The 18043-nt window shown below is 46.6% G+C and overlaps 1 protein-coding gene across 19 annotated transcripts in view; it reads right to left on the bottom strand.

Annotated features, from left to right (window-relative positions):
* The window catches only part of PTK2 (protein tyrosine kinase 2), a 192754-nt gene that overhangs the window by 36818 nt on the left and 137893 nt on the right, over window positions 1-18043 (bottom strand). For 14 of the 19 annotated variants that reach the window (XM_061438488.1, XM_061438469.1, XM_061438476.1 and 11 more), the window contains 9 exons: window positions 15981-16037; window positions 14597-14617; window positions 13514-13611; window positions 11331-11415; window positions 7875-7975; window positions 5176-5291; window positions 4290-4390; window positions 2792-2881; window positions 195-399 (listed from right to left, as the gene is read on the bottom strand). In XM_061438488.1, the coding sequence (XP_061294472.1) occupies window positions 195-399; window positions 2792-2881; window positions 4290-4390; window positions 5176-5291; window positions 7875-7975; window positions 11331-11415; window positions 13514-13611; window positions 14597-14617; window positions 15981-16037 (874 nt within the window). The remainder of the gene's footprint in view (window positions 1-194; window positions 400-2791; window positions 2882-4289; window positions 4391-5175; window positions 5292-7874; window positions 7976-11330; window positions 11416-13513; window positions 13612-14596; window positions 14618-15980; window positions 16038-18043) is intronic. The other 5 variants (XM_061438470.1, XM_061438473.1, XM_061438475.1 and 2 more) reach the window with 1 other exon arrangement.

Raw genomic sequence — 18043 nt, 5'->3', positions numbered from 1 at the left:
GGGAGATCTGATCACCTTCTCAACTTTAGAAAGACTCTAAGACACGTGCTTAAGACTAACGAGGTGTAAATAAACACAAATCAGTAACGTAATCATGCTTGCCCAAGATGTACTGAGAAGAGGATCTGCCAGGGAGAGGCGGCCAAGGCCTGCCCCCACCCCTGCCCCAGCCCGGCCCCCTACCCCACTCCTACCTGAGCTGAGCCTTGAGCTCAGTGAAGCGGGGCCGCCGGCTGGGGTCGTACGCCCAGCACTTGGTCATGAGGCTGTAGAGAGTGGGAGGGCAGTTGGGAGGCATGGGCAGTCTCTCCCCGTTCTCGATGCGCCCGATCACGTCATTGTTCTTCACGCCTTGAAAGGGCTTCACGCCATGCATCAGGATTTCCCACATACACACACCTGTGGGGCAGGAGCAAAAACACAGCCGTGAACTTAGCAGGAGGAGGGCAGTTCCCATGTTTCAGGAGTGACTTCAGAGCTGGCACACGGGCCAAGTAAAGCAGCGTTCAGTTAGCTCTGCTATCAAACAGAAACGGGAACGTTAGTTTAGTAGGATGGGAATGATGAAACAGTATTATCAAGAAAAAAAAGAGGTTTGTAAGAGGTTTATCTCTCTAAAAAAATCTACACTAGAAGACACACCGCCCCCCAGCTACAGTGGTATTTCACAGCATACCTCAGTGAACCAATTTAAAGAGGCTGAATGCATTTTAGATTTCCCTCCACTTTAGTCCAACCTGCTCACAACCACAGCAGCTGACCTGAGGCCTGACAGAGAAAACCCTACAGTTCAAGTCTTAACGCGTTCAGACTCTCAGATTCCTCTCAAGGCCCCATCACTTGGCGCACTGGCCAGGCAGATGTGCCTGAGAACACGCCCCTTGGAGCTTCTGCTGGTGCTGAACTCTCTAGATTCAACACTGCTCATCATCTTCATCACAGCTCTCCTCTTGCAGGTGCCTTTGTGAGTTCCTCGCCCTGCCCGCCACCCCTGACCCTGGAAACTCCCGTCTGCCCCACCACAAGCGTGGCCTGTACACCTGTTGCCAGGGCAGGGGCAGAGGGGCTGTGACTGTCTTTCGGCATCTTCAGCACCTAAGCTGGTGTGTGCCTCAGACAGGAAGGCACAACTTCACGTCAATGTGAATTAGATCTGAAATTAGCCAAAAGCCAAGGATTTTGAACAGTGTATGACCGCCCCCCTCAAAAAAACTGCCTTACTTCTGTTTTTTTTCTCACCAGTAATTATGACAATATCACTACTAATGACAACACCGGGTATCATTTCTTGAGACTTCAATGCGTGTCTGGAACCCTTCTTTGAAATTTACATCATCCTTAATCCTCACACCTTACATCTTTTTAAAAACTGTTGTTTATGAAATCTAAGATGCTATGGATTTTAAGATGCATTATTATATTACCAGAAAAGGAGGGAATATGCTGCCAACTAAATTATAATGCGATCCTTTGTTACCTCTTAGAATTATTTTACTCTTACCAAAGAGCTCTTTTAAACTCATTCAGATAAGAAAGTAGCACTGATATGAACAAAACCAAGTCTACACACGTGCATGCGAGTAACCACATAAACACCCCGAGTGACACCAACTGTGAGGTGCCACTGATGCATCACAAATCCTAGTTCCAGAAATGTGAAGAAAAACAAAAAACAAATAGGCATCTCAGGCCCCGAAATGAGGAATTCCCTTGAGACGTTAAGCAACCTGCTCCATGGGTCGCAAAGCAGACAGTGAGGTCTTAGATCTGAAGCCAACTGGACTGCAGCCCCTTCTCCAATCTCAGGGCACCGTCTCCTGCCTGACTGAATCCCTTCTTTCACCTAATATGGGTTAAGGCACTAAATGGTTGTTGAAAGGCAACAGCAAGGAAGCAGAAGAAAAAAATGAGAACACATACTTGAGAAACATAAAGTCGTTTTTATTTACAGGAAGAAGAAGGTGCATAAACTTAACAGATCATCTCCTGGGAAGCTGTCTGAAATCCAGCAGAGGAAATACGCACAGAGGACCACACACAGGATCGACGTGGGAGTGTTGTGACTGAGAGAGGAGGCGCAGGGAGAGCGGAGAAAGGGAGCCCACGTCGGGGTGGCACACCTGCCGCACACGTGGAAAGGGGACAGTCAGGTGACCCTGAAGGTCAGAACCAGTTTCAATGGGAGGAAAGGATGTCAGGATGAGGTGTCTGGAAAGTAGGGCGGAGACGGAGCATCATCCACACCAAAAAGGTGAGTCATTTAAAAATGTGGCTGGGAAGAGGGAAGAAGTGCTGCAGGATGAACGTCAGCCACACGCACGCATGCCTGGGGGCTCTGCAGGGACACAGAGGGCAGGAGGGGGGCGGCAGGGACCACCGGGGCTGGCAGGGGGGACATCGGAGCAGCAGCGCTACAGGACGCGAAGGACAAGCTTTCAAGCCTTGAGACAAGCTGGGAAGGAGGTCAGACTCCAGAGAGAGGTGAAAGGCAGTCAGTTTCAGACACGCCGGATTTGGGGGCCATCACGTCACCCGACGGGCAGGTCAACCGTTTACATCACTCACGTAAAAGTAACGCCACACAGAAGGCTGCAGAGAGGAGGGAAGGGAGCAAAGAGCTTACCCCATGAGGGAGGAAGAGGTCCGCGCTAGATGGGTGAGGACGGCGTGTGATGGTGGGGGTCGGGCAGGGAAGGGCAGACCAACTTCCGACTCTGACCAGACAGCACGAAGTTTATTCCGTAGAACATACGAACTGTAATTTTAACCACAGAAGTTCTCAAATACTCACCAAACATCCACACGTCACTAGCTGAGGTAAAACGTCGAAAATTGATTGACTCAGGAGCCATCCATTTAATAGGCAATTTTCCTTTGGAAGCTGGAAGATTAATTTGAGAAAGTAAAACCTCCCTGTTATCTGCTTAGGGACCTCACAGTTAGAGCCACCTGAGATTTCCACTATGGGGTCTTTGGGAGAACCACTTTTCCCTTCCTTTCAATGCTAGTCACTTGGGTGATGTGGGGAGGCAGGGAGCAGGGCAGGATGCAGCCAAGAGCTCACAGCCAACAGACTTAACAGTCCAAACCTTAGCTCAAGTACTAAGAATATGAAAATTAATAATAACTTGAAGAACCAAGTCAATCTGATTCTGAGATTGGCAAAATTAAAGAAAAAAATCACATCAGCTAAATTTCAGCTCAAAAACTAAAGGATGGAAGTCTCTAGAGTCAGTAGATTGGAGCTCTGTAGGAAGGCTGGGAGGAACTGTGTTCACTGAGCCAGGGTGCCCACCCCTCCACTGGGAGGTGGCGAGCTGTGTCTACCAGGCAGAAGGTCGGGGGCTGGACATCTGAGTTGATCCCAGCTGTCAGCAACTAGAGATAAAGCTGCAATGAACAAACACCAGTTTTGTGTAAATGTGGGCTTTCCTTTCTCTGGGTGAGATGGCTGGGTGTCTCTTTCTAGGTCAAATGAGAGTGCATGTTCAGTTTTTTAAGAATCTGCAAAACTCTTTTCCAGAGTGGGTGTATCATTTGACATTTAACACCCTCACAAACAATTCACAAGTAACTCGCCTTGCCTTCTCCATGTCTGCCAGCATTCCATGTTACCACTACTATGACCATGGACGCCCCAACAGGTGTGCCCAACACCCCCAGTGGCTCACTCTGCACTTCCCCAGGGGTAACGTGCCCTGTGCCACCTGAATAGCCTGCGGAGGAATCTCTCTTCATATCTTTTGCCCCTTTTCTACCTGTGTTCTTTCCCTTTTCACCTGTGAGTTTTGAGCGTTCTTTCTGTAGCCCAGGTAACAGTCTTTTGTTGGGGATGTGGTTAGCAAACATCTCCTCCCACTCTGTAACTGGTGGTCTTTCCATCCATCTGCCCAGGTCTTTTGCAGAACAAAAGGTTTTAACTTCTGATGAGGAACAAGTTATTATTTTTTCCCTTTTATGCATGTTTTTGGTGTCAAATCCAGGGACTCTTCGCCTGGCCCTAGATTCAAAATATTTGCCTCTATTTTTCTTCCTAAAAGTCTCACAGTCTTAGGTCTTGTAACTAGTCTATTATGGGTCTGAGTTAATGGAGAGTGAGTGTAGGTTGCGGGCCGTTTCTTGCCCAGGGATGACCAATTGCTCTAGCGCCTTCACCGAAAAGGCTGTCGTTGCTCCACGGACCTGACTACACACCTACGTCAAAGCTCAGCCGAGCACATTAAAAGGTACTTTTTTTAAGAGCTAAAAATCACTGAACATACTTCCTACTTGTCGCTCTGGTTTCTTACCTTTATAGTAAGTACTATCTTCCATATATCGGGATAATCCAAAGTCTCCTAATTTTACGCAATCATTTGAGGACACCAGAACGTTCCGAGCAGCAATGTCCCTGATAAGGAAGAATGTGGAACAATAAATTTTAATATGAGAGGAAAACCCCACAAATTGATCTATGTTATATAAAGACACATAGGTACTCTGAAAGACAGCTTATATATAATACAAACAGGAACTTTATTATACATTGAAAGAGAGAGATGCTTTTATTGTTTTACTTCAAATATATTCCTTTTGGCAGATATTTACTCACTCAATAATATGGTGATTAGTATCCTGAATAATGGCAAAGAAAACTCTCAAATAATGAAACCACTTACTACTTTTCATACAATCACACTGCCCACTGCAATAACTGATGGACAGTACAGGGCAGGGTGTGTAACCCTACTGTTACTAACAAATCTCATTAAATACAATTAAAATGATCTTCAGAACACTTCCAACAAAAAATACTAGGCAAATGAACTGTAAGGGCTTTCACTTGTACTCAAATGAGAGACCCAGATTAAGAACAGAAATTCTGCACAAGGCCAACAGATGTTACTTATGACGCTATGGTGTCCTAGAAAGTTCCATGACAATATGTTTTAGGTCCACAGTGCCACATAGAGGCTGTCAACAGTATTTGTGGAAGGAACCAGTCATGTGCTTCCAACTCCATGTGAGGAAAACCCCTCAACTCCATGAGTCCCATGCCATGGCACTACACAGCAGGACTTTCAGCACCGTCTGTGTAGGAGTCAAGAGGGGCAAAGGGTCTCAGGCACCATAAGAACCTCCTTCCGCCCACCCCCCCACTCAGAGGCAGCTCACCAGCTTCATGACTGGTCTCACCTGTGTACAAATCTTTTACTCTCCAGATACGCAAGGGCTGTACTAAGCTGATAGGCATATAGGATCAAAGACGCTAGATCCAAACTGTACTTCCTTACTTGCAGAAACGACCGCAGCTTTTTCAACAATGACCAAAAGGAACAAGAAAAATAATTAGTGTCAGAGACTAAAAATCAACAGCAGAAGAGCTACATTCAACAATGATCTGGAAAGGTCCAAATGCGTTTTTATGAGAATGCCTTCAATTCTATCCTAAAAGAAAAGAAAAAAAACCCAAAAAAACAGGCATAATGAAAGAGACACATCATCTCAGAAATCATGCCTAATTTATTCTTCATTTGAGATCCAATTGCAAAAATTAGAGTCCTCATGATTACAGACACATTTCTGGAAAAATACAGAAAGATGGTTCCAGGGAATGAATAAAGCTGTGGTATAAAATACCACCAGATAATGAGAGCCGGAGAACAAAAAAAAAATCTAGTTACAAAACAAGCCTCCTCCACAACCACGGTCAGCCCACCTCCCCAGAACACCCCACGCCCCAGGCCGACCTGAGCACAAGGGTATGAGGACAAAGGGGAGGCAAGAAGTCCCCCCTTCGCCGCCAGGGAATCTTGGATGAAGAAGGGTAAAATGGTTACGTGTTTACAGGTGTTTAAGCACTAGGCTTACGGGTCCATACTATGACCAACAGGACTAATTCGGCTAAATGCTAATATAGCAAAGAAGGGAGATGAACTCCAATCCTACACAATCTCCCTACACCTAAAGTGAAGTGAAGTGAAGTCGCTCAGTCGTGTCTGACTCTTTGCGACCCCATGGACAGTAGCCAACCAGGTTCCTCCGTCCATGGGATTTTCCAGGCAAGAATACTGGAGTGGGTTGCCATTTCCTTCTAGCATTACTAATGATCTAAGCCAGAAGAATTAGCAAATTCTCCAAAAACAAAAGCAGAAAAATAATGTGAACAAAACAATTTACTATGTAAACACTCCATTTTATTTGGAAAGGTGTAGGAAAGGAAGAAGAGAAATCCTAGAGGCCTTAAGATATTTCCTTCACCAGAAAGCTTTGTCAGGACTGGAAGTGGCAGGTGACCAAGTGGTTATTTTTTTCCCCTCTCTTGCTGTTGCCTAAAGAACATGCCCAGTGATTTGAGAGTGAAAGAAGCAATGTTAGAGAGGTTTGGGTAAATGAATGCTGAATTTAGGTAAATCAGAACCACTGTTTCACCTTTGGGGGACTTCACTTTGCAGTGTCTTTTAGACCATCTAATGTTAGCCACAGTTTCTTCTTAGAGCCTCACAGAGCTGTCATCAGAGCTGGGGAGGAGATCAGGGGGGCCACCAGCAGCGCCCTGTTCCCAGAAGGCAGGGCCGACACCATCGTGAGAGGACGACGGGCCCAGGCCATCTCTGATTCCCGGAAACTAAAACCCTGATTCTCACTAAAAGCAAAACTGCCTGGTGTCCTTCCAGAAACAAGTAATGTGCACAATGTGTTAGATGGTTAAACTAGTAGATTTCAGCACCAACGTCACGTGCAGACATCTGGAAGGTTTACCCCAAGCAGGGCCCAGGGAGCAGCCTGGAGACGGACAGAGGGTGGGGCCCAGCCGGCCCGCCCATCTGTGACTCAGTGGCCTGGGTGGGGCCCCGCGTCCAGGGGGTGGTGACACACCAAGGAGCGTCTGCGTCCTGGAGGAAGTCAAATAAGGACATCTGCTCACGCTCTACTACGTTTTAAGAAACCGGGACTCACGTTAGTTGGTCTGAAAGACACTGCAAAGTGAATTCCCCCAAAGATGAAGCAATAGTTCTGATTTACCTAAATTCAGCACTCATTTACCCAAACTCCACTAACATTGTTTTTTTCACACTCAAATCAGTGGGTGTGTTCTTTAGGCAACAGCAAGAGAGAGGGAATAAAGAGAACCTCTTGGTTACCTGCTGCTTCCTGTCCTGACAAAGCTTTGGGGTGGGAAGACCCTGCTGCCTGCACTGAGCTAGGGGACTACTTGGGAACTTAATGAGGACACTATACCACTATAGTGAAAGTGAAAATGAAGTCGTTCAGTCATGTCTGACTCTTTGCGACCCCATGGTCTGTAGCCTATCAGGCTCCTCCATCCACAGGATTTTCCAGGCAAGAGTGCTGGATTGCCATTTCCTTCTCCAGGGGATCTTCCCGACCCAGGAATCGAAGCCGGGTCTCCCGCATCGAAGGCATACGCTTTACTGTCTGAGCCACCAGGGGAGACCCTTGGCTTCCCTGGTGGCTCAGAGGGTAAAGCATCTGCCTGTGATGTGGGAGACCTGGGTTCGACCCCTGGGTCGGGAAGATCCCCTGGAGAAGGAAATGGCAATCTACTCCAGTATTCTTGCCTAGAGAATCCCATGGACACAGGAGCCTGGTGGGCTATAGTCCACAGGGTCACAAAGAGTCGGACACAACTGAGTGACTACACTATTACACCATACTACTATACTACGTATACGCACACATACACTCTCCTGTGTATACTGTGAGAGTGTATGTCACCCACTTTCCTGCGGGTGCAGGCGCGGCAGATGGGGGCGGGTACCTCTCCGAGTGTGCACTAGTATACGCACACACACAGACACTCTTATATACTGTGAGAGTGTATGTCATGCACTCCCTTGCAGGTGCAGGCGCAGCAGGTGGGGGGCGGGTACCTCTCCGAGTGTGCACAGCTCCATGATGATCCAGACCGGGTTCTCTGTGATGACTCCGATCAGCTTCACAATGTGAGGGTGGTCAAACTGACGCATCGTTACTGGGGAGAAACAGGTGTCCACCGTCATTGTTTTGAAGATCTTTCAGTTTCCTGAAGACGAGTTCAGCTAAGACTCGGGGCTAACGGGAGTTCGCTGGGGGTCCAGTGGTTAGGACTCAATGCTTTTCACTGGCTGAGAAAACCTCCTCTTCTTTTCCAGGGACAAATCTGACCTGAGGCTAACTTTCCAGGTTTTCCTCTGGAAAGCTGACCGAGCTGGAATGTGTGATTCATTTTCTAAGAAATACCCTTCATGGTAAAACCACCTGATTGGTAAATTGCTGGTGGGGCAGCAGGCGCTTTCCTCAGTGTGAGTGCCGCTGGGCGTCCCCTGCAGGGCCCCAGAGTCCATGCCAGTGGCTTTGAGAGGATTTCTCCTTGACCCGAGAGGCTCTGGCATCCATCGCTGTGGCCGCATCACCTCCCAGCACTATCAGGGCTAAGTAAGCAGTTCCTGGACCACTGTAAGGACTTCCCTGTGGGGAAATGCCAGCATGTGGCTTCCAGGCCTGAACTCCTCTCAGAAAGTCTGACGCCAGACGTGGCCTGTGGCCGTCACGTGAGTGTGACTGCTTTGCTGAGCCTAGGATGACCAAGAGGGCCCTGCACAGGTACACATACCGAGATGTGGGGACCTATTTTTAAGCATGTACACATTTCTAACATCAGGTTAAGGAAGTCACCTGCACAGCACGCTAGAATGACTGAGACGCAGGACAACATTCCTAGAACTATAGAACCTCAAACCTGGAAGCAACCTGACAGGCAACCTAGTGCAGTGGTCCCTCCAAAGCACCTGGATTTCACAGCCTACTAAAATGAAAAAAAATTTTTTTTTAACTTTGGGGACCAATTCAGGGTTGACTTTTATGCTGCCAAGCAAGGACACGAGCAACAGAGCAGGAGAAACTGTCTCGTCATACCCACTCTAGTACGGAGCCCAGTGTGGACTGCAGCTCAGTGCCGGCTCCATCTGGGGAAGACAGGCCTCTCTGCTTTCACTCTGCACACCACACAGCTGACCCTCCATATCCACAGGGGATGGGTCCCAGGACCCCTGGAGGGGAAGCAAAATCTGAGGACGCTCAAGCGCTTCTGAAAACAGCGGAGTATTTGCATGTAGCCTGTGCACAGCCTCCATGCACTGTGCCTCCTGTAACACCTAATGCAACGTAAACACCGTGTGTACAGGCGCCAGAGCACAGCACAGCCAGGTTTTGCTTTTGGGACTTTCTGGAATTCTTCTCAATATTTTCAACCCACAGTTGGTTGAATCTGTGGATGTAAAACTTGTAGATATGGAAGACTGTATATCTATATATATATAGATCTATATATCTATATCTATATATATATAGATATAGATATATATATCCTGCCATTGCACCCAAGGACCACACTGGCTCTTCTTGCAGACTGACCACACCCTCACTTAAGAGAACTCAAACCCTTAAGGTATTCTCCCCTCAATTTTTCCCACACACCCCCAAAATAGGACCTGTTAGTTTAAACCAGAGAAACAAACAAAAAACACCACACACATCAATACCTGGTGCAAAACCCACAATGTACTGCTGACAGCCACCTCGTCAGCACAGCTCATCACTTCAGTGCAGCGTGATGGCCTGGGACAGACGTTCAGGAACCCGGCACATTTACTCTTATTTTCAATTGACTTACCATCTCTTTCAGTTTTGTGCTACCCTTAACATATAGTTAACAAGCTTTTCTATTTCCTCGGGGTAATCATTAAGAACACTGCACAGAGCAGGGCTAAGAGGAGACGGCGGCCGCCAGGAAACTCTATCCGCGGGACTGAAGCCTGCCAGGCGCAGCAGTCTGACTCACCCAGGGCCAGGAGCGCGGGCCAGGGTGGCTGCTGGCTTCCACAAACCAGAGTCACTGCAACAGTCTTGCTCGCTCCTTTTTGAGTTGTTTGTGGCTCTTCCACACTCTGACGGCAGAGCTGAGCAGCCTCGACAGGGACCACCTGGCCTGCAGAGCCCAGGATATTTGGTACGTGGTGCTTTATAGAAAGAGTTTAATGACCCGATCTAGTCCACGCTGCCACACTTACATGTACAGCCTGTCAAAGCCCTACAGAATTTTAGGTATACTGCCTGTAGCATGTTTCTCTGAAATTACAGCCTTTCAGAAAGAACAAGGTTAGTTTGACCTGACTGCTTACAAAATGCTAAAATTGATTTTTGTAATAATGATTCCAAAGTCTTACAAAAATCACAATACCTACTCGCAAAAATTTTAGAGAAAGGTAAGCAATTTTTAAAAATGTGCAATTTTGAAAATATATAATGCACTTTACCACCAAAGGAAAAGCACATAGGCTGTTAGGTAATGATGGCTGATACACAGTCTATGTTTTCTCAGCCTCGACGCCCTAAAGAAGCACACTAGTTGAGATGGAAGTCATCGCCAGGCCCTGTCTCATACTCCAGTCAAAGATCAAAGAACAGGATCAGGACTTGCTCTGACTTGACTGATGAAGTGACCATCTGGTTTATTCCATGACTTATCACTTATTGGGCTGCTGGGTGGTAAATATTTATTGAAATTCCATGTACATGTGATGAAAGACACCAAGATTCATTCATGCAACCAAAAGCTACAACCACCTTCTGTGAGTTAAGCCCTGTGTTGGCTCTGGGGCTGAGCCGTGAGCAAAACAAACACGGTCCCTGTCCCCACTGGGACTTACAGTCTAGAGGGAGAGAGAGGCATCGTGTATTTAATTATGGACACTTGGGAAGGGAAAGACCAGGCTCCCGTGACAAAGCCTCTGAACGAGAGACCCTTCAACTCTGCTGGTCGGGAGGAACAAGCCCAGTGGAAGCAGGATGAAGGACCCAGCCAGAGGCAGGCGGGAAGGAGCCAACAGGTGCACACAGGCAGGACCAGGGCCTGCTTTCCACAGGGCTGTCCTCAGGAGAGGACCTGACTCTACAGCGGGCCCTCAGGATGGTCTGGGCCCTGCTCCCCACTCATCCTCGGGTTCCATCCTGCAGGGACTGTCTGTCCTGCTCACCATCCAACTCCTGGACCTGCGGGCATCACTACGTCTGCCCAAGCCCAGAGTGGAGATAGTTACGGTACAAAGTGCCAGGGGATGAAGGGGCAGTTAGTCAATCTGCCTTCACACCCCAAATGTGACAGCTGCCCTGGAGAACTCTGTACCCATGAGCCTCAACAAATACAGGTATGAACTGCATGGCAACAGAATAAATGTAGCTGCCTCATAAAAGTAAAAAACATTGTTTTTCTTACTTCTTCAGAGACCGTTTGGATTTCACAGACAGAAAGTCAAAATGGAGTCCCACAGAAATGTCTAGAAACTTACAGGCTTCTTGAAGGAACTTCTCTCTCACACTGTCCGAAGTACAGTTTTTACATGTTTTAATTGCAACTGCCAAAGCTGGATTCTCCTGTGATGGGGACACATGGAACAAGAGGTCTCTGTGTTAATCAGTGGGCACGTTTAGGAAAGGCAGTTTATTCTGCAACTCTGTGGATTCTGGATCAGACAGAATCAGAACTATAAAATCTTAACAGTGGGAGGAACACTTAAAATCCCCTGTAGAAAATCCCCAGAAAGCAGACATGCAAGTGAAATGCTGCAGGTGACTCATGTCCCACAAACACCCACCCCCCTCACCCATGGTGCCTCCGGGACTCCTGCAGGGGCTCAGGCTGCACCGGAACAAGGGCCGGCAACCCTGTGCACCGCCAGCTGATGTCCCAGCGGAGGATGCAGACAGACACCATGAACGAGACGCTGAGACGTCGCAGAGGTTAGAAGGTAAGCTCCTGGAGAGAGAGCGGAGGGGGGACAAGAGCAAAGACCTGCTGGAGGGGCAGGGGTGGCCCTGTGGCTTCTACCCTGAGTGAGAGCTCCCCGTCCCGGGGCAGGGTCTGGGCAGAGGAGGGCCCTGTTGACCTTGGCCAGGAAGGAACACTCCAGGGAGGTGAGGGGAGGTGTGGATGTGGAGGGCTGGGGGGTAACGGGGGAGAGGATGCCAGGCTGGGCAGGAGAGGGCAAGCTGGGGTCTCTGAAGCTGACCAGAAGCCCAGCTCTGAATGTGACGGGCTTGAGATGTGGTTGGGACAGCGAGTCACACTGGGGAGTGGGCGTCAGCACTGGGTGGGGCAGGGACGGGTCCTGGAGGCAGCCACAGTTCAGACAGTGTTGGAAGCACAGGCTAGACAAACCCCACAGGGAGAAAAGGGTGTGAAGACGGCACCCCCCAGCCCCTCCACACCGAGAGGTCAGGGAGAGGGGCGACACGCCAAGGTGCAGGGGGTGGCGAGAAACCTAGAAAACACGTCACCCTGGGAGCCAAAGAAGCTGAACTTCCTCATCCAAGTTCAAAAGAAAAGCAAGAAATAAGAGGTCACTTCACGCAAATCAATTCAAAAAACACCAGGGAAGATTTTAACTGGAAATGTATGTGTTTATCCTATCCTTGGCTTTGGGTGGTCCCTTCCAGAACCATCTATTTCTCTTATTTCAGGTGCCCTGTTCACCACCCTCAAAAAAAAAAAAAAAACCACCTCATTAGAACAGCAACCTGATTCATAGTATGTGTTCAATAAATATTTGTGGAATTAACAAACACTTTGAATATTATTCTTTTAAATGGAAAGGCTCACTTACAAGTCATGGCCAGGGTGTGTCTTTTTTTTTTTTTTGCATATCTTAAAAGTACCCTCAATTGCATTAATTTGTTTTAGATTTCATGCTAACTGCACACTGTGATTCTAGGACATGCTCTCAAGCAAGAGTGACATAAATGGCCACAAGACTGTAACACAGACTCGGGGGACCGCAGTCCCTCTCCAACCCTGAGGGAAGTGTGCCCATGTGGCAGGACCACCCTGGAGGGAGCAGTCGCCAGGCCCCCAGAGGAGAGGTCTGTCTGCTGAACGCCTGAGCTTGGGGCCTTCTGACAGTCTCCAGTGACACACCACGCTGCTCCGAATTTGAGACGGCAAACTTCTAGGACCAGAACCATGACTTCTACCTCTGTGTGAACCTAAGGCTGACTGATATATTTCAGAAAAGATACAAAATGCCCATTTTTACAAGAGAACTGAAAAACAACAGAAACTTTTGTAAGACCATAGATTAGTCACTCCTGTCAATTCACACTCAAATATTGAACATGGTGCTTTCTTAAGACAGTAAAGAAATGCAAAAGAAGCACTGCCCTCTAAAGATGCATGGCTTCAGATGGATGCTAAGCCTGAGATTTCGGGGCAGCATGTGGGCAGAGGGCTATAGAACTGTTACTGATGACAGAGGCTGAATGAAAGATTAGAACGAATAAAAGACAGACCCAGCTCTCAGGAGCTAATTTTGCCAGTTTGGGTTTCTGAACATAGCAAGTGAATTGACGTATATGATAAGCCTTGCAGAGGACAATGGCAAATACCCTGAAGAAGCAGGGCCTCATGAGGATAGACAGGAGCAGGCCATGCAGGAGGCGGAGCAGGCACGGCAGGGAGCCGCCCGACAGGACCTACCGGGCTCGTGTAGGTGCCCTGGTGCACGTCTCCAAACTGGCCCTCTCCGATGCACCGGCCGAGTTCTATTCTTTCTCTCTGAATCTCGTAGTCCCTGGCTGCAAAACACGATCCACACACCAGAAGACACTTCAGTGCAACATTCCCAGTGCAGAAAACATGGGACACATTTCATCACCATCGATGAGTAAGAATTTCACTGGTGGCACATCATTCTATGAAAATGCTTTAAACAGAGTGGAATTCTCTTAAACGAGTATTTTAAAAGGAATTTATGTAACTGTTACGGCACTGCTTAAATTATCAAAATGATGAGTTTTATACAAGGTAGGGTTTTTTTTTCATATTTTTGAATGTCTGATTCAGTTGATTAATTCAATAGTCTGCTAAATAATTGCTCCAACTTTAAGTTTATATATGTTTGATTAATATATACTATTAGTTCAGGTATTAATATATGAAGTCTAAAAAATGGTTATTTAAAGCAATTATTTCACAAGTAACTAAAGTCTGTAGACATGGAAGGAAAAAATTGTGGCATGAATAAGTTTGTTTTTTAAAAGTTTAAGAGTGTTCCACTTCATTATAATCCTATCTATATTATTCACAGAGCTAAACGAGTTTAAAGAGGTAGCTTCTAGGACCAGCTTTAAGTCAGAAAATTTGGGAACAAGGTTGAATGTATCACATAATAGATTACGAGTATTTTATATTTTTGACAGCATCAGCCTCAAATTAATGTAATCAATTATCATGATTTATACAAATCCAATTATTTGGAGGCACATGGAAAGAAACTACCCACTGGGGACCTAGGTGATGATTCTAATCCAATGACCTGCTTGGTATTTTGATTTCTTCTAATTTGTCAAATTAGAAATCACATGGAAAATTCAACCCAAATTTTAGATGGTCATTTTCCTCTTTAAAATCACTTTAGCTGGTAGTTCCATTGATTTAACAGCATGAGTAAACCAATGAAAAAGTTTAAAAATAAAAGTTAACTGGAAACTGAGACATCCCGTATCATTCCATGGGTTGCAATTGCAAGCAAATGCAGTTATTTTAAAGGAATCCTGTTACCTTCATCTATTCCATAGCTTTCTGTATAGCAATTAAGAGAGAAAAAAAGTGAAGACCTTGCTTAGAAATAACTAATAGCAATCAGGTTAACAACAACAAACTTGGAGAGTACATTTCAATATTTACTTCGTCAAATATTTTGACTACTAACAGGAGTTAAAAAAGAGGACCAAACACGAGTGACAACACAATATCCTCAAGCTAACGCGATGCGATACGCAAGGCTTTGCATTTCTATCCCACAAACTCCTTATACCATAACCCGTTTTTCTGGGGTTTAGATAAAAGTTATCATGTTGGACATCTACTACTCAACTATGAATAATATACTAATAAAAATTTGGATAGTCTGCAAGAATGTACAAAAGACTAAGTGGCTAACCAAACCTTGAAACCAAAATTTAAACATTTCTCCAAATTGCTACCGTGAGTCACAGTAAACCCATTTAAGTCTCAACTCTTGCCTCCGTTTCAAATCACCAACCCAGGAGCCCTTAGAAAGAAGTTCAGCCTCCCCACCCCCACCTTTTTCCCCTCAGGATACCCACAGGGTTGAGTTGGACTGGGCTATTTCTCTCTATTTTGGTATATCTCAACATGTGTAGGAAATCTATTGAGAACAACTTTCAAAATATTTATATAACAGGGTAAAGCACCTGAAACATTTTACAAACACACAGAGCTTTACTAAAACCAGGATATTAGATGCTGAATTATTAGGCCTTGAAGGCTTAATGAGGACTCCTAGTCAGGCCTCTTTAACAGGTAGGGTTAACTTTTTTTTTTAATTGAGACACGCCCTTGAAATTTTCCAGAGCTGGGACTATATACACCCCACCTGGAGAGCTGGGGCTCCCAGGCTCTCCTCACCAGCATGCCGCATGGCAGAGAAACAGAGGGTGACACTGCCGGGCTGCTGCGGGGCGAGGGGCGGCGAGGAATCCTGCTCTCCCCACACCTCCCACCCCAAGCTGGAAGGACTGGACGCAGGAAGCTCTTTGTAATTGCTTAGTCAAGGGCAATAAGAAATGAAACCTCAGAGGGGAAATGTGATTCATTAAAAGGTGTGCATTCAAAGAACTGTATGTGTGTGTGTGTTTAAATACTAATTTCCTACAGACAGGAAATGCTTTAATCATTAAAGGTCATATATTATCACAGAGCAAGAACATAAGATTACAAAATCCCCATAACTGAACTGACTTACGATAGATATTTGAGTTTCAGGCTTCTGACCTGGCAGTGGGCACGGAAGGCTGCAGAGAGTATTTCTACTATGAACTCAATAAGCTATTAAAAGGACAATAAACATCTAAAACATTTAAACACAAGATATTTAAAACTCTGTCAAATCTGAACAGGAGCAAAACCAAAAGCTACTCACTGGAGGGCATGGTGTAAGTGTCCTCTTCATCTATGATCTCGGCATAATCGTCCGTTTCTGTAGGACAGGAAACATGTATGTTGGAGGAGGTTAAATCTCCGACCCCCTGGCCTTGAACTAATTTGAGAAGGCAAAATGATCTGCCTGCATCCCCTGCTATGCTGACATATTCTTACAACACTATGACTCAATTTTTGTGCACACATGAGTCATTTATGGAAATAAAGGTGACATCATGGTCCACCATGTCATAATACACAGACTTGTTCCTCAGAGAGCACACAGACTGACACAGAAAACCCTTGTGGAAAACAGAAGACAGGAAACGACTGTGTGCACGACTCAAACGCACCGAGCAGCTGGGCTGACCGTGAAGCCCGCCTCCCTACACCCAGCACACGTGTAGAGCCCCACCGCCGTCTGCTGGGGCTTCTCCAAGCACAGCTCAGACTTCATTCGCAACCAGACCTCACAGCATATTCTCCATGTTCTTCGGAAAACAAAATGGCATGTGGACGTTTGAGATACCTTACTTTATCTGTTCAGGGTGAAAGCAACCCAGGAATTGCTCTTGTAACTTTTCACTCAGATATTTGAACAGTGTCTATTCATGTCAAAAGGGTAAAAGATGTGTCAAAAATAATAAAATCAGAATAGCATAGAAACCGAGTTCTTCTCTGGTGTAAGTTCCAATGCTTCCACCAATTCCTCTCAGTAATACAGGAACTTAACGACCCATTTCCATATTAATGGTGGGAAAACTCCTTTTGAGGTAAACACGAACTCACTTGGATAATAATTACACTGGAAAATCACTCGGGTCTTCTATGTTTTTCTCGTACTGGAAAGAGGAAAACCTTGAGTAGCTCTGTGCACAGGGTTTAAGCTGCTGGGCCAGGAGAGGCTATAAGTTCTAAAGAATTAAAAGTTCTCTCTTCTGTGCTTCCATTATTACTTCATTCAGATATTAAAATTATAGAAACCAAAGACAATAGAGACTATATACTGTTTATAGTCACTAGAACATCAACTATTCTGCATACTGCTATGCTGACAACTGAGATCAAATGTAAAAGTAGTTCGAAGAATTCATTTCTCAATTTGTCATCATCATTAAAAGTAATTCAAGTAACAACAAATTCAACTGGCAGAACATAAAGTCCATAAACAGGCATTCCTTTAGGTATTTGGCAAATGTGACCTATTCCTAAGCCCTGTATGACAGGTGGATAATTTATATTATTCTTATGTGTTTATAAATATTACTACTTTCAGGATTAAAGAAAAAAATTATTTAATCTATCCCACACCTTACATTCCTACATTTCTCTCTCCTATCCTGTTCTCAGTGGATACCAGGAGTGGTGGTGGTTTCTAGGTCCACAGCCTTGCTTTTGGGTAAGGTGGCTGAGCGGAAACTGCGAAATGAAATTTGGGGACAGAGTGTGCCGCCAAGGCTGGGGTGAGGAAGAGGACTAAGTGGGGGACCGTGTCAGGCTAAGGCCACACAGGCGGACCTCAACTGTCCACACTGTCGGCAGTGTGGCGACTTGATCTCCTGCACCCACAGACCACCCCCACGGTCCTCTTTCACATACACCACACACCCACCCCGCTCAGGGGCAACACACATCAGCTGACCCTGAGGAGGCTGGATTCTGCTGCAAAACTGCCCAGAACTCTGGCTGTGCCTCCCCCCCCAGCCGCCCTGTTACCACAGCTGCCCTGGAGTCATCGTCAGCCCCTGCCCTGGGCTCTTGGCTCCACTAAGATGTCAGGGGCCCAGGACTCAGCGGGCTTCCCAGGGCCGCTGGGGCCACTGTCTGCCTGTCCTTTGTTTCCCTAAAGAACAGTGTCTGCCGTCTGCTCAGAGACCCCTCCTGGCCCCCAGCCACTCTCAGTCGCGCTGCCCAACGTGCTCTGCTCAGGGCCTGTCACTACCAGCTCTCTGCTGGTCCTCTGGATCTTGGGAGCGGAGCCCCCGGGCAGCGGGCCCTGCTGCAGCTCATCCACTGTCCTGTTCTCAGACTGCAAACCAGAGCTGGCACTGGGGAGGTGCCGGG

Source organism: Bos javanicus, chromosome 14 (genome assembly GCF_032452875.1).
Source record: "Bos javanicus breed banteng chromosome 14, ARS-OSU_banteng_1.0, whole genome shotgun sequence".
NCBI lineage: Eukaryota > Metazoa > Chordata > Mammalia > Artiodactyla > Bovidae > Bos > Bos javanicus.
Note: the sequence above shows the minus strand (reverse complement) of the source record. Positions and strands in the feature narration are given on the sequence as shown.